At 43.4% G+C, this 15761-nt stretch overlaps 1 protein-coding gene across 4 annotated transcripts in view; it reads right to left on the reverse strand.

The window, feature by feature from the left end:
• Positions 1–15761, reverse strand: part of ZNF713 (zinc finger protein 713) — a 61842-nt gene that overhangs the window by 9544 nt on the left and 36537 nt on the right. For 2 of the 4 annotated variants that reach the window (XM_064375606.1, XM_064375607.1), the window contains exons 5-6: positions 9802–9928; positions 9388–9480 (exon numbers count right to left, since the gene is read on the reverse strand). In XM_064375606.1, coding sequence (XP_064231676.1) covers positions 9388–9480; positions 9802–9928 — 220 coding nt within the window. Of the gene's footprint in view, positions 1–5261; positions 6575–9387; positions 9481–9801; positions 9929–15761 lie in introns of those variants that run through there. The other 2 variants (XR_010342425.1, XM_064375608.1) reach the window with 2 other exon arrangements.

Raw genomic sequence — 15761 nt, forward strand, 5'->3', positions numbered from 1 at the left:
CCGCTCACACCAGGAGTGCCTGTGCGTGCACTGTCAAGACACTGATCGCTCACTGAGGATGTCCCAAAGCATACTCACATCTTTGGTCAAAGGGCAGCCCGTCTGCATCCCAGCACCAAATTCCACATTGAGGCAAAGATTGCCTTGGGCTTTGAGCAGCTTTGAGGAACAAAAGTCTATCTACCCCAGCTCCTCAGCTAATCTGGGTCCCCTGTGTTAGCAGATGTGATTATAACTGCTCTCAAAAAGAAGGTGGGCATTGAGGAGGATAAAGTCCCACAAAGCCATGCCTAAGGGAGCACGCGGAAATACTGGTCACTCATCATCCACCATCCACTTCCTGCCTGGTGCGGTCTCACCTGGCTAGAGACCCAATCATTCATGGAAACCTCCATGCCCTTCTTGTACTTTCACCTAAGTCTGCTATCAGATCTCACACCACCGACCCACCTGTTGTCTGAGACTACGGACAAAGCGCTCTTTGGGAAGAAACTGTTTTCAGACATGGAAGCAGAGGAGTTTCCCGTGCCCACAGTAAGAATGACATGAAATCTAACTTGTGTCCAAATCCCAAGTTAAGTGATTGTAAGACCTCAGGCATAACTACAGACAAGGCCCTCCAGTTTATGGCAAGGGTTCCTCAGGCTTGCATTACTCTTGCCTGAGGGCTCTTTGTAAAACATAACAAAACACTGGGGATTAGCACAGATTACTGTAATCTCAACGTCTCTACTATTTTCACCCATTATCTGTCTCCACTGACTCTGTATTCCCTGGATCCACTTTAGGGGTATGAGTCTTAAATAAAATTAGATGTCTGGGGCACCTATGACCTCCTTTGTATCTAGGACTGGATACCTTCTAGACAGGCCTGTGGTCGGTATGAGCGCGCTGTGACGCCATTGCGCAGCCTGAATAACACCTAACGGGGCCTTCTGCACCAGGGCATGCCTTGCTGAGCAGACGTTTCCTCTGCTCAGGACCATCCATGCCTTTTGAACTAAATTGTTTAGGAAATAGGAACGAAGGAAACAAGGAAGTAAGAAGGACAGGAGAGAGGGAGAGAGGGAGAGGAGAGAGGAAAGAAGGAGGGAGAGAATCAGGTTAAAAGGGAGAGGGGAAAACAGTATTTTTGAAAAAATGTTAGTCCTTTCTACATGTAAAGCATCATCATATTTTCCCTTCTCATTTATTTATTTTAAAATGTGTCACAATTTACAGGGGGTTATGATTTTAATAGTTAATTCAAATTAGAAACAAACATATTAAAAAAGAATACAAAATGTCAGAGTTCATCAGACACAGTGATAAAGATAAATATTGTTTGGTAACACTTCTGTTTTAATTTCAATTTTTTTTTTTTTTGAGGCAGAGTTGCACTGTTGTTGCCCAGGCTGGAGTGCAGTGGTGCGATCTCAGCTCACTGCAACCTCCACCTCCCAGGTTCAAGCGATTCTCCTGACTCAGTTTCCCGAGTAGCTGGGACTACAGGGGTGTGCCACCACAACTGGCTATTTTTATTTTTATTTATTTTTTTGAGATGGAGTTTCCCTCGTTACCCAGGCTGGAATGCAATGGCGCAATCTCAGCTCACCGCAACCTCCACCTTCTGAGTTCAAGCAATTCTCCTGCCTCAGCCTCCCGAGTAGCTGGGACTATAGGTGCGTGCCACCATGCTCAGCTAATTTTTGAATTTTTAGTAGAGACGGGGTTTCACCATGTTGACCAGGATGGTCTCAATCTCTTGACCTTGTGATCCACCTGCCTTGGCCTCCCAAAGTGCTGGGATTACAGGGATGCGCCACCACATCCAGCTAAGTTTTGTATTTTTAGTAGAGGCGAGGTTTCACCATGTTAGTCAGGCTGGTCTCTAACTCCCGACCTCAGGTGATCCACCTGCCTTGGCCTCCCAAAGTGCTGGGATTACAAGCATGCTTCATGGCGCCAGGCCTTAATTTCAATTTTATAGATAATATAGATCTTATGGATGGCAATAAAAATCCATTTTTTTAATGAGAGTGGTGGTCAACAGTAATTTACAACTATTGCTTTGGCAAGGTTGAAAAGTTTTTTTCTGTAAAGGGCCATATAGTAAATATTTTAAGTTTTGTGGGCCATATGGTCTCTGTCGTAGTGAGCTCTGCTGCTGCAGGGTGAAAGCATCCATAGACAATGCTTTTTTTTGTTTTGTTTTTGAGATAGAGTCTCTCTCTGTTGCCCAGGCTGGAGTGCAATGGCACGATCTCGGCTCACTGCAACCTCTGCCTCCCAGGCTCAAGCAATCCTCTTGGCTCAACCCTCAGCCTCCCAAGTACACAAAAAAATTTTGGTATTTTTTGTGGCAATGGGTTTCACCACGTTGCCCAAGATGGTGCTGAACTCCTGAGCTCAAGCAATCCTCCCACCTCTTACATAAAAGAAGGAGTGTGGCTGTGTTGCCATAAAACTTCATTAACGGCCGGGCGCGGTGGCTCAAGCCTGTAATCCCAGCACTTTGGGAGGCCGAGGCGGGTGGATCACGAGGTCAAGAGATCGAGACCATCCTGGTCAACATGGTGAAACCCCGTCTCTACTAATACAAAAAATTAGCTGGGCACGGTGGCACGTGCCTGTAATCCCAGCTACTCAGGAGGCTGAGGCAGGAGAATTGCCTGAACCCAGGAGGCGGAGGTTGCGGTGAGCCGAGATCGCGCCATTGCACTCCAGCCTGGGTATCAAGAGCAAAACTCCGTCTCAAAAAAAAAAAAAAAAAAAAAAAAAAAAAAACTTCATTAACAAAAACGTGTGACTCTAGACTACATTATTTTTCATCCAGAGAGCCTACAACGCCAACAAGCTATGTGGACTGGAAACCTGCTGGGGGTCCAGGACGTCTTTGTGTTGACTCCTGCTTCATCCAGTCCCAGCTATGTATGAGAGAGCTTTCCTCCTCATGGACCCAGCAGTGGGTATTACCAAACTTTTTGACTTTTGCTAATCTGGTAGGCAAAAAAATAGAATCTTTGTAGCTTTAATTTGCAATTCTCTTATTATGACTGAGATTGAACATTTTTTCATACATTAAATGTATTTGGATAACTTTCAGAACTGTTCATAACCCAGAGACAGAGGTTGCAGTGAGTGGAGATCACGCCACTGCACAGCCTGGGCAAGAGCGAGACTCTTTTTTTTTTTTTTTTTTTTTTTTAAAAAAAAAGAACTGTTCATATTATTTTTATTGGGTTGTTGGCCTCTTATTGATTTAGAGGAGCATTTTATAATATTAATGGGAGATCAGTTCTTTTGACTTAAGTTGGAAATATTTTCATCTATTGCTGTTTTTTACTTAATTATTTTATATCATGCAGAATTATTCTATAGAATATTTTTGGATTTGTGTGTATTGGATATATGAATCTCCTCTTTAATGGCTTCTAGATTTTAAATCATAGTCAGAAAAAACTCCCACATTTCAAGGTTATGAAAGATTTCTCCTGTGTTTTCTTCAAGATCTCTCTCTCTCTCGTTTTTTTTGAGATGGAGTCTTGCTCTGTTGCCAGGCTGGAGTGCAGTGGCATGATCTCGGCTCACTGCAACCTCCACCTCCCGGGTTCAAGCAATTCTCCTGCCTCAGTCTCCCAAGTAGCTGGGACTACAGGCGTGCATCACCAAGCCCAGCTAATTTTTCTTGTATTTTTAGTAGAGATAGGGTTTCACCATCTTGGCCAGGTTGGTTTTAAACTTCTGACCTCATGATCTACCCACCTTGGCCTCTTAAAATGCTGAGATTACAGGCATGAGCCACTGCGCCTGACCTCCCCTATATATATATATTTTTTGAGAGAGGCTTGCTCTGTCACCCAGGCTGAAGTACAGTGGCGCAGCCTCAGTTCACTGAAACCTTCACTTTCCAGGTTCAAGAGATTCTCATGCCTCAGCCTCCCAAGTAGCTGGGACTACAGCTGTGTGCCACTACATCCAGCCTCTTCCAGACCTCTTATAGTTTTGTTTTATGTGTAAAATCTCTGCTTCCTTTGGAGTTTATCTTGGCTCAAGGGGTAGGCTATAAATCCAATTTTGTCTCTCTGCAGATGCCTACCTACCATATATGAAGAGGTGCGCATTTCAAAACCACCAGTTGTCTCGACACTTTACCAAAATGCCCACTTTTTACCTCCTAATTTAAAATGATGCCATTATTTAAAATAATGCCTTTATATTAAATGTCCACATGTATTTGGGTTTACTTCTGAATTGCCTATTCTGTTCAGTTGGTCTGATTTAATTAATGAAATTTTACTGTACATTTTAAACATCTAGTAGGAATAATCTCCCTTATTGATTTTCCTTTTCGGAAATTTATTTTTTTATTTATTTTATTTTTTTTCTGGAAAGGTGTTACAAACAGGGAGAGAGTAACACATGCAAAGATCAAATTGTAAATGTGAAACTGTGACACTAAAGAAATTCTATGTACATTCCATTCCATTGCACCATGGAGGTGAGTGCGTATCAGACAATTTTGGTTTCAGGGACAACTACTAAGGAAGGAAAATTGAGCGACAATATTAAAGAAGAGGTTATATTTGTTTGTTTAAAGAATGCAAGGGAGGGTTGCAGAAGTGTCCCAGATGATGGACTTACGGTCAGCTACCAGGCTGCATAGTGTCTAGATTTTTATCTATGGTTATTTATATATAATTTCATATTAAATTACATATATAATTACATAGTCTATCGTGGATGATAGACAACATTTATAAATATGAGACCTTGCGTTCTTCTCTTACAAATTTGGAGTTGCACAAAGTGTTTCCTCAATTCTCTTTCAGAATTAAAGTCTAAAAACTTATGGCTCTATAAGTCTTTACAGATCATGCAAAAAAAGTTATACTGGATTTTTTTTTGAGACGGGGTTTCGCTCTTGTTACCCAGGCTGGAGTGCAATGGCGCGATCTCGGCTCACCGCAACCTCCGCCTCCTGGGTTCAGGCAATTCTCCTGCCTCAGCCTCCTGAGTAGCTGGGATTACAGGCACGCGCCACCATACCCAGCTAATTTTTGTATTTTTAGTAAAGACGGGGTTTCACCATGTTGACCAGGATGGTCTCGATCTCTTGACCTCGTGATCCACCCGCCTCGGCCTCCCAAAGTGCTGGGATTACAGGCGTGAGCCACCGCGCCCGGTCCTTTTTTTTTTTTTTGAGACAGAGTTTCACTCTTGTTGCCTAGGCTGGAGTGCAGTGGCGTGATCTCAGCTCACCGCAAACTCTGCCTCCCAGATTCAAGTGATTCTCCTGCCTCAGCCTCCTGAGTAGCTGGGATTATAGACATGTGCCACCATGCCCAGCTAATTCTGTATTTTTAGTAGAGATGGAGATTCTCCATGTTGGTCAGGCTGGTCTTGAACTCCCGACCTCAGGTGATCTGCCTGCCTCGGCCTCCCAAAGTGCTATTCAGAATTTTCTTGATAATTTTTGTGTTTGGATTTTCCATATGAACTTTAGATAAGCTTACCTAGCTTTCCCCTCAAATTCTTGTAGGCACTTTTAAAAAAAATTTTTTGAGACAGGGACTCATGCTGTTGCCCAGGCTGGAGTGCAGTGGTGCAATCATAGCTCACTGCAGCCTTGCAGCCTCGACCTCCAGGGCTCAATCGATTCTCCTGCTTCAGCATTTTGAATAGCTGGGACTACAGGTGTGTGCTACCACACCTGGCTAATTTTTTTTTTTTTTTTGGGAGAAATGGGGGCTGGTCTCAAACTCCTAGACTCAAGCAGTCTACCTGCCTCGGCCTCCCAAAGTGCCGCGAGTGCAGCTGTGAGCCCAGGCACCTGGCCTGCAGACACTTTTATGGAACTGCATTACATGTATAGTACAGACACTGTCATCTTATGTCTGTTTATTCAAGTTTATTTTTGAGTTTGTCAGAAGTATTTAAAGTTTCTCCGATGCAGGTATTGCATATTTGCTGTTGAAGTTTATTCCTAGGTGTTTATCATTTCAGCTGCTATTACATGGGGGCTTATCTTCCATCTTGTATTCTAACTGGTCATTGTTTGTGGCTTCACCTTTGTTCCACTTCGACAGTCTACTTACGTGGCAACACATTCATATTCTGGACCGACCTTGCCTGCTCCACATAAGGAATCTCCAACTCAGTGTGCCACTCTCCTGCCTTACTCACATTCTACCCCTTTCTGACCTCTGCTAGATCTCCATCTCTTTGACTCTCCCTTGGTCTTCTAGTTTTAAGGCCTCTTCAGGCCTCATTCTACTTCCAGTCACTTCCTAGACTGTGTCAAATCACTTGAATAAACTCTCACACAGTTTCACAGTTGCCCCCAATTAGTCCCACCAATCTAACACCCTCAACCCCTGTCCTATAAACGCTTTCCAGTGCTAAATATAACAGGAGAAAGAGCATACTCATGCAAATCAGAAACCATGGCCGTATGGGGCAAAGTCTCACAGGAGCCTTCATCGCTGCTCCGTGCTGCCTCTGCTCGTCTTTGGTTGGCTTCCGCTGACTCTTGTAAGCTTCGACTCATTCCTGCCTTCCCAATTCCCTTACACTCAACAGAGGACACTGCTTCCTAATTGGCCAAGAAAACAGAAGTCATCAGGTGCAAACTCCCCTAAATCTTCCATTGATGAATTTACTGACATATACAGTCATCCTAATGTCCTTCCTTCTAATCCCACTCCCATCTCTTCTAGAACCTGCTCCATCTCTTGTAGCTATTTTTTTTTTTTTGAGACAGAGTCTTGCTCTGTCACCCAGGCTAGAGTGCAGTGGTGTGATCTTGGCTCACTGCAACCTCCGCCTCCCAGGTTCAAGTGATTCTCGTGCCTCAGCCTCCCGAGTAACTGGAATTACAGGCATGTGCCAGCTAATTTTTGTATTTTTAAAAATATGCCCAGCTAATTTTTGTATTTTTAGTAGAGATGGGGTTTCACCATGTTGGCCAGGCTGGTCTCGAACTCCTGACCTCAACTGGTCTGTCCACCTCGACCTCCTGAAGTGCTGGGATTACAGGTGTGAGCCACCTTGCCCGGCCAAATCTATTTTTTACTTGTCCTCTCTACTGGTTTCTTCCCTTCAGCATTAAAAACAAGTAAAATCGTTCCTGCTTAGAACAATTATTCTTTTTTTCAGACAATGTCTCATTCTGTTGCCCAGGCTAGAGTGCAGTGTTACCATCATAACTCACTGCAGCCTTGATCTCCTGGGCTTAAGTGATCCTCCCATCTCAGTCTCCCAAGTAGCTGAGACTATAGGCTCACACCTCCATACCCAGCTAACTTTTAAATTTTCTGTAGAGATGGTGTCTCACTATTTTGCCCAGACTGGTCTTGAACTTCTGGGCTCAAGGGATCCTTCCAAGTCTCCCAAAGTGCAGGCATGAGCCACTGAGCCTGGCCAAAATCTGGAAGTTTTCCTCAGTTAGCAATTATTTTTTCGAGTTGGGAATCTGTGGAGAGGACACAATAGGAGACAGCGTGGGTCCTACAGATGGCAGCATGTGCCTGGGAAAAGGAAGAGCTCTGCTCTCTGCTGTAGTTCCCTGCCCTGGAAAGCTACCTGAAAAGGGAGTTTTCCAATTTGTTCCTTTAGTTTCCTATTCCCCAGGTTTGGAATGTTGTAGAAATAAGTCCTAGTGTTGTCAGAGCTTCTTGACAAAACGTCTTAATTACTAGCCTCTATTCATGAAGTGTGAACACCGGTTAGGTCAAAATTCTGGTTCAGAGAGGCTGAGAGATCTGAGGCTGAAACAAGAACAAGGTTTTCTACCTAGAATCACCTAGAGCTTGAAAAGCAAGAAGGACAGCCAAGTCAAAGTCAACCTGAAAAGGCTGAAGAGTTTGAACGACAGAAAACAAGTCCCAGTGATGAGTGATGAAGCCAGGTGCCAGAGCAAAGAGTCAGAGTGGGATTCACAGAGATGGGGCAGGCTCACCTGGTGTCATGAACCAGAGTAGAAAGTATCTCACTCAGCATCTGGCATACAGTCAGCAGCCCACTCCTTGTTAAAACAGCCAGGCAGAACATTGTAGGTGGTGTGCCAGCAATAGGAAGCTAAGGTGGTTGGGATTTTTTTTTTCTAAGAAATCCCATGTTTCAGGGAATGCTTTAAACAAAAGAGTATAAAGCCAACAGATCCAGGTTTTGAAACATTTAAGTAAAATGAGAGCATAACACTAATAAACAAAAATATAATCTAAATCTAAATTCTTTTTTTATTTTTGAGATGGAGTCAAGCTCTGTTACACAGCCTGGAGTGCAGTGGCATGATTTTGGCTCACTGCGACCTCTGCTCCCAGGTGTAAGTAATTCTGCCTCAGCCTCCTGAGTAGCTGGGCCTACAGGTGAACGCCACCATGGCTGGCTAATTTTTTGTATTTTTAGTAGAGACATGGTTTCACCATGTTAGCCAGTCTGGTCTCAAACTCCTGACCTTAAGTGATCGTCCGCCTCGGCCTCCCAAAATGCTGGGATTACAGGCGTGAACCACCGTGCCCAGCCATCACCTAACTGCTAACAGAATGTGGGTGAAATACGGGGACTAGAAATGGAGAAATGGGAAAATGATATAGAAGGGCTACTTAAAAGCACTTTACTGCAGAGTGGAACAGCCAGTACATTGGGGTACACATCTTTAGGAAAATAAGGAGGAAGAAAATGCATAAAAGGGTGGAGATACAGAGAGAGGCTGGAAGAGACAAGAATCGTGTGCATCACAAGCCAGGGTGGAAGAACGTTTTCAGAAGGGAAGGTCAACACAATCCTAACTGGCTTTGTAGCCACTGGATCTGACTGGAAGGAAATCAGTGGTAATCTCCAAGAAAACAACGCAAGCAGCACAGGTAGGAACTGGGGTTATGTCACACAGGAGAGCAACAGAATTAGAAATTAGGCTGTCAGCTGCAGATAAGTGTAAAGAGCTTGATGATAAAAGGAAAAAGAAAAGATGAAAAATAGATTAAAATGGCAGAAGATTTTTGATATGGAAAAGAAAGATTTTTAAAAAATTTCTTCTAGAATCATCTCTCATGGAAAAGAAAGATTTAAAGAATCCTGAGAGGGGATGTGGAAATCAAAAACACAAAGAAAATGCTATGTGGGTATCTGCAATATTAAGGTATTTACGGGTGTTTAAATGGATACCTTCAAAATAACCTCGTTTTGTGTGCATTTTTAAAACAATAAGTATATGTTATCTGCTCAATGAGAAAAAGTTAAGACAGCCATTTCAACTTTGGAAAAATATCAAATACGAGCTGATTTTTTTCAAAAGCTTGAGTATTCCTTGAATCCCACAGGGAGATTTTTGGAGCACTGCATTGAGTGGTTCAGAAGTGGCTGCTTTCCCTCACTAAGCAGCAGTGCCCAAGAGTGTGCACTTACCCGGACAGGTGTCTAGCAGGCTGTCTCTTTCTATCATCCACTCTTCCTCCAGCTCCAACTGCGCGATTACCTCTGGCTTATAAAGCTGATGCCCTATTCACGGGAGAAACATACATCTTAGGAGTTTATACTGGGAACAAAATTCTTGTTCAGACACATTCCCAACCCTTTCAGTCTTTAGAGCCTCTGGAGGGGAGATTTCAGAGGCTGAAAATAAAGCTATCCATCTCAAACTCAGTTAAGACGTTCCACTGGAGGAGAAAGAGCAGAAAACAAAGGTCTCTGACTTCAACACTGATTAGCATTCTTCTGTCCTGGCCCAAACTGTATTCACAAAAGCTTTGGAGGCTTCCTCTACTTAAGGAAATAAACCCATGTGAATGGTTTCCAGCTTCACAGGGATGCCATCCTCACCCAGTGCGACCAGATTTCTGTAGTTCTCCAGCATCACGTCTCGGTAGAGGTCCTTCTGGGCAGGGTACAGCTGGTCCCATTCCTCTCTGGTGAAGTCCACAGCCACATCCTGAAACGTCAGTGATTCCTGAAACATCAAGCATATCCCTGCTCAGGCAAAAACTGTTCTTACAGGGACCCTCAGGGGAGGGGGTAAAAGTGCAGCACCAGGATGTCTACGCCATTGTGCTGACAGTCTTTAGGACTCTCAGTCATTCAGGTCGAACTTTTCTTTTAAAAAAATTGGTTCCTTTCTATTATTTCTCAAGGCAAAAACATAAATGAAATAATTTCTGTGTTTAAATTTTTACAGTTTGCTGCAGGGGAAAAATGACTCTCATTTCATCCAAATGATTAAAAAACTACAAGCATACCTCAGAGATACTGTGGGTTGAATTTCAGACACCACAATAATATCGCAATAAAGTGAGTCACATGAATTTGTTGGTTTCCCTGTGCCTACAAAAGTTAAATTTACTCTGTTTGTTTGTTTGTTTTTCTGAGACAGAGTTTCGCTCTTGTTATCCAGGCTGGAGTGCAATGGCGCGATCTCGGCTCACCACAACCTCCGCCTCCTGGGTTCAGGCAATTCTCCTGCCTCAGCCTCCCGAGTAGCTGGGATTACAGGCACACGCCACCATGCCCAGCTAATTTTTTGTATTTTTAGTAGAGATGGCGTTTCACCGTGTTGACCAGGATGGTCTCGATCTCTTGACCTCGTGATCCACCCGCCTCAGCCTCCCAAAGTGCTGGGATTACAGGCGTGAGCCACCGCGCCTGGCTAAATTTACTCTGTATTGTAGTCTATTAAGTGTGTAATGGCGACGTCTAAAGAAATGATGTGTATACCTTAATTTAAAATACTCTATGGCTAAAAAATGGTAATGATCATCTGAGTCTTCAATGAGTTGTAATCTTTTCACTGGTGGAGGGTCTTGCCTTGATGTCGATGGCTGCTGACTGACCAGGGCGGTGGTTGCTGAAGGACGGGGTAGCTGTGGCAACTTCTTAATTTAAAACAACAATAAGGCTGGGTGCGGTGGCTCACGCCTGTAATCCCAACACTCTGGGAGGCTGAGGTGGGTGGATCACCTGAGGTCAGGAGTTTGAGACCAGCCTGGCCAACATGGTGAAACCCCATGTCTATGAAAAATACAAAAAAATAGCCGGGCATGGTGGCCTGTGCCTGTAATCCCAGCTACTTGGGAGGCTGACACAAGAGAATTGCTTGAACCTGGAAGGTGGATGTTACACTGAGCTGAGATCACGCTTGTGTACTCCAGCCTGGGCAACAGAGCAAGATTCTGTCTCAAAAAAAAAAAAAAAAAAAAAAAAAAAGACAGCAATAAAGTTTGCTGTACTGACTCTTCCTTTTACAGAAGAGTTCTCTGCAGCATGTGATGCTGTTTTATAGCATTTTACCTGCAGCAGAACTTCTTTCAAAATTGGAGTCGGTCTTTGGTCTTTTCAAATCTTGCTGCTGCTTTATCTAATAAGTTTATGGGATATGCTACATCCATTGATGCCATTTCAACAGTGTTCAAAGCATCTTCACCAGGAACTGATTCCATATCTAAAAACCACTTTTTCGACTCATCCATAAGCAGCAATTCTGCACATCTGCAGGCTCCACCTCTAACTCAGGTTGTTCTGCTGTTTCCACTATACTGGCACTTTGTTTCTCCACAGAAGCCTTTTTTTTTTTTAGATGGAGTCTCGCTCTGTCACACAACCTGGAATGCAGTGGTGCAATCTCAGCTCACTGCAACCTCCCCTCCTGGGTCCAAGTGATTCTCCTGCCTCAGCCTCCCGAGTAGCTGGGATTACAGGCAAGCGCCACCACGCCTGGCTAATTTTCGTATTTTTAGTAGAGAAGGGGTTTCACCATGTTGGTCAGGCTGGTCTCGAACTCCTGACCTCAGGCAATCTGCCCGCCTCGGCTTCCCAAAGTGCTGTGATTACAGGTGAAAGCCATTGCACCCGGCCCCTCCAAAGAAGTCTTGAAAGCCTCAGTCTCATGATGGTTGGAATCAACTTCTTCCAAACTCCTGTTAATGTTGATATTTAATCTTCTCTCCTGAACCACAAAAGTTTTTTTTTTTTTTTTTTTTGAGACAGTTTTTGTCACATTGGCTGGAGTGCAATGGCACGATCTTGGCTCACTGCAACCTCTGCCTCCCAAGTTCAAGCTATTCTCCTGCCTCAGCCTCCCAAAGTAGCTGGGATTACAGGTGCCTGCCACACCCAGTTAAATTTTTTCTATTTTTAGTTAAGACAGGGTTTCACCATGTTGACCAGGCTGGTCTTGAACTCCTGACCTCAGGCGATCCGCCTGCCTCGGCCTCCCAAAGTGCTGGGATTACAGGTATCGGCCACCACGCCTGGCCCACAAATGTTCTTAATGGCATCTAGAGTGGTTGAATTCTTTCCAGGAAGTTTCCAATTTACATTGCCCAGATCCATCAGAGGAATCACTATCTGTGGCAGCTAGAGCCTTGCGAAATGCATTTCTTAAATATGACTTGAAAGTCAAAATTACTCCTTGATCCATGGACTGCAGAATGGATGTTGTGTTAGCAGACACGAGAACAGCATCAGTTTTCTTGTACATCTCCAGCAGAGCTCTTGGGTAACCAGGTGCACTGTCAATGAGCAGTAATTTTTAAAGGGATTTTTTTTTTTTTTTTCCTGAGCAGTGGTTCTCAACAGTGGGTTTAAAATATCCAGTAAACCATGCTGCAAACAGATGTGCTGTCATGTAGGCTATGTTGATCCATTTCTAGAGCACGGGCAAAGTAAACTTAGCATAATTCTTAAGGAACCCAGGATTTTTAGAATAGTATGAGCATTGGCTCCAGCTTAAAGCTCTTAATGGAAGAGTCAGTCTGTCTTTTGAAGCCATGCATTGACTTCTCCTTCTAGCTATTAAAGTCCTAGATTAGGCTGGGCACGGTGGCTCATGCCTGGAATCCCAGCACTTTCGGAGGCACAGGCAGGAAGATCACTTGAGGTCAGGAGTTTGAGACCAGCCTGGCCAACAAGGTGAAACTCCATCTCTACTAATAAACAAAAATAAATAAATAAATCAAGTCCTAGATGGCATCTTCTTCCAAAATAAGGCTATTTGATCCGCAATGAAAATCTGTTGTTTAGTACAGCCACCTTCATCAATGATCCCGCCTCGGTCTTCTGGGTAACTTGCTGCAGCTACTACCAACACTTGACGCTTCACTTAGCACTTCCATGTTCTGCAGTCAGCCTCTGTCCTCAGACCTCTTGCAGCTTCCAACTTTTCTTCTGCAGCTTCCTTACCTCTTTCAGCCTTCAGAGAACTGAGAGGTAGGGCTTTATTCTGGATTAGGCTTTGGCTTAAAGGAATGTTGTGGCTGGTTTGATCTTCTATCCAATCCATTAAAGCTTTCTCTGTATCTACAACACAGCTGTTTTGCTTTCTTATCATTCGTGTGTTCACCGGAGTAGGAATTTTAATTTTCTTCAGTGGCTTTTCTTTTGTACACGTGACTTGGCTGTTTGGCATAAGAGGCCAAGCTTTTGGCCTATTTCAGCATTCGACATGCTCTTCTCATTAATCTTAATCATTTTCAGCTTTTGATTGTCATTTAAACAATGTTCAAAGCACTTTTACCAGGAGTAGATTCTATCTCAAGAAATTACTTTCTTTGCTCATCTGTAAGTGGCAAAGGATTCCTGGTTCCTTTCAGTGAAGAATGCAACTCCTCCTTTCACGTGAACACTCAGAGGCCACTGTAGGGTTATTACTTGCCCTACTTTCAATACTGTTGTGTCTCAGGAAATGGGAAATACCAGGAGGAGGGAGATGGGGGAACAGCCCGTTGGTGGAGCAGTCAGAACACACAACATCTATCAGTTAAGGTTGCTGTTTTACATGAGTGCAGTTCATGGCACCCCAAAACACAACAATAACATCAAAGATCACAAATTACAGGCTATCATAATAGATATAATAATAATTAAAATGTTAGAAATATTACAAGAATTACTAAAGTGTGACACAGAGACATGACGTGAGCCACACGCTGTTGGAAAAATGCCAACGGGCTATTCTTGAGGTAGGGTTGCCAAAACCCTCCAATTTGTAAAAAAAAAAAAATGTAGTATTTGCAAAGCGCAATAAAGTGAAGTGCAATAGGCTGGGCGAGGTAGCTCGTGCTTGTAATCCTAGCGCTTTGGGAGGCTGAGGCGGGCGGATCACCTGAGGTCAGTAGTTCGAGACCAGCCTGGCCAACATGATGAAACACAAACTCTACTAAAAATACAAAAAGTTAGCCAAGTGTGGTGGCTCATGCCTGTAATCCCAGCTACTTGGGAGGGTGTGGCAGGAGAATCGCTTGAACCCAGGGGGCAGAGGTTGCACCACTGCACTCCAGCCGGGGCGACAGAGCAAGACCCCATCTCAAAAAAAAAAAAAAAGTTTAAGTATGATAAAATGAGGTATGACAAATTCATTTCAGAATTAATTTAGGATGTGTTGGAATCATGAAAGTAGGTATCAAGTGGTTGAATCTTGTATAAATCCTTACCAGGTTTTCGAGCTTTGGACGGAAGAGAGAGGATATTCCAGTAGGTTTTGAAAAAATAAGCAACAAAGGCAAATAGGTTGGCAGTGGAAGGCACATAATGTATGCTAGGATTAGAGAACAAGCTGCCTTGCTTCACACAGGGATTCCAAATAAAAAAGGACAACCTGTAAATTTCCTCTATTGTCAGTGCTTCTTAAACAGCCTCTTTGTCATAGAGACACAGACATATATACCTCTCCCTCCTCCCTTACTCCCTACCATGCCCCCAAAATACCACCACTTCATGGGTACAACAACTCCTTAATTTTTCGGAACGAGTATGGTGTTCCAAAGAAGTGCTTTTCCTGTAAGTTAAAGATTCAAGGCCGGGAGTGGTAGCTCACACCTGTAATCCCAGCACTTTGGAAGGCTGAGGCGGGTGGGTCACCTGAGGACAGGAGTTTGAGGCCAGTCTGGCCAATATGGTGAAACCCCATCTCTATAAAAAATACAAAAAAAAATTAGCCAAGATTGCGACACTGCACACCAGCCTGGGTGACAGAGTGAGACTCTGTCACACACACAAAAAAATTCAATATTTAAGTAGAATACTGGGATTGTATTTAATTTGCATGCTTTGATAATTTAACTTCCTAAAATGTATTTCAATTTAGTGACTTAGGCAATTTATAAAGCACTGAGACTTTAAGAAAAGAGTTTATCCAAGGTCAAGCAGCTGGTATTAATAAACAGCAACAGGATTTCATCTTAGCTTTTTTCTCTTTTGTTTTTGAGATGAAGTTTCACTCTTGTTGCCTGAGTCGGAGGGCAATGGTGCAATCTTGGCTCACTATAACCTCCGCTTCCCGGGTTCAAGTGATTCTCCTGCCTCAGCCTCTTGAGTAACTGGGATTACAAGCGCCTGCCACCACACCTGGATAATTTCTGTATTTTTAGTAGAGATGGGGTTTCATCATGTTGGCCAGGCTGGTTTCGAACTCCTGACCTCAGGTGATCTGCCTGCCTTGGCCTCCCAAAGTGCTGCGATTACAGGTGTGAGCCACCGCATCCAGCCTAACTGACTTCTGTTTTGGGGTAATACATTAATATGGTATAGTAGCAAAAATATATGAAAAAGTATATAATAAAAAAGTCTCTCAGGCTTTTTCCCTCTCTGTCCAGCTCCTAGTCTCTACTAATCACTATTTTTAGCTTCCAGCTTATCTTTTTCCAGAATTCTTTGTTATGCACATATGAAGATGCATTCTTATTTGCTCTCATTTATGTTTTCTCAAGGGTAACATATTTTATACCATGTAGTACTGACCCTGGCTATATACTATGTTTTTTTAACTTAACAATTAATTCTGAAGCTCTTTC

This window comes from Aotus nancymaae, unplaced genomic scaffold (genome assembly GCF_030222135.1).
Source record: "Aotus nancymaae isolate 86718 unplaced genomic scaffold, 86718_ANA_hifiasm-v0.15.2.pri h1tg000012l, whole genome shotgun sequence".
Classification (NCBI taxonomy): Eukaryota; Metazoa; Chordata; class Mammalia; order Primates; family Aotidae; genus Aotus; species Aotus nancymaae.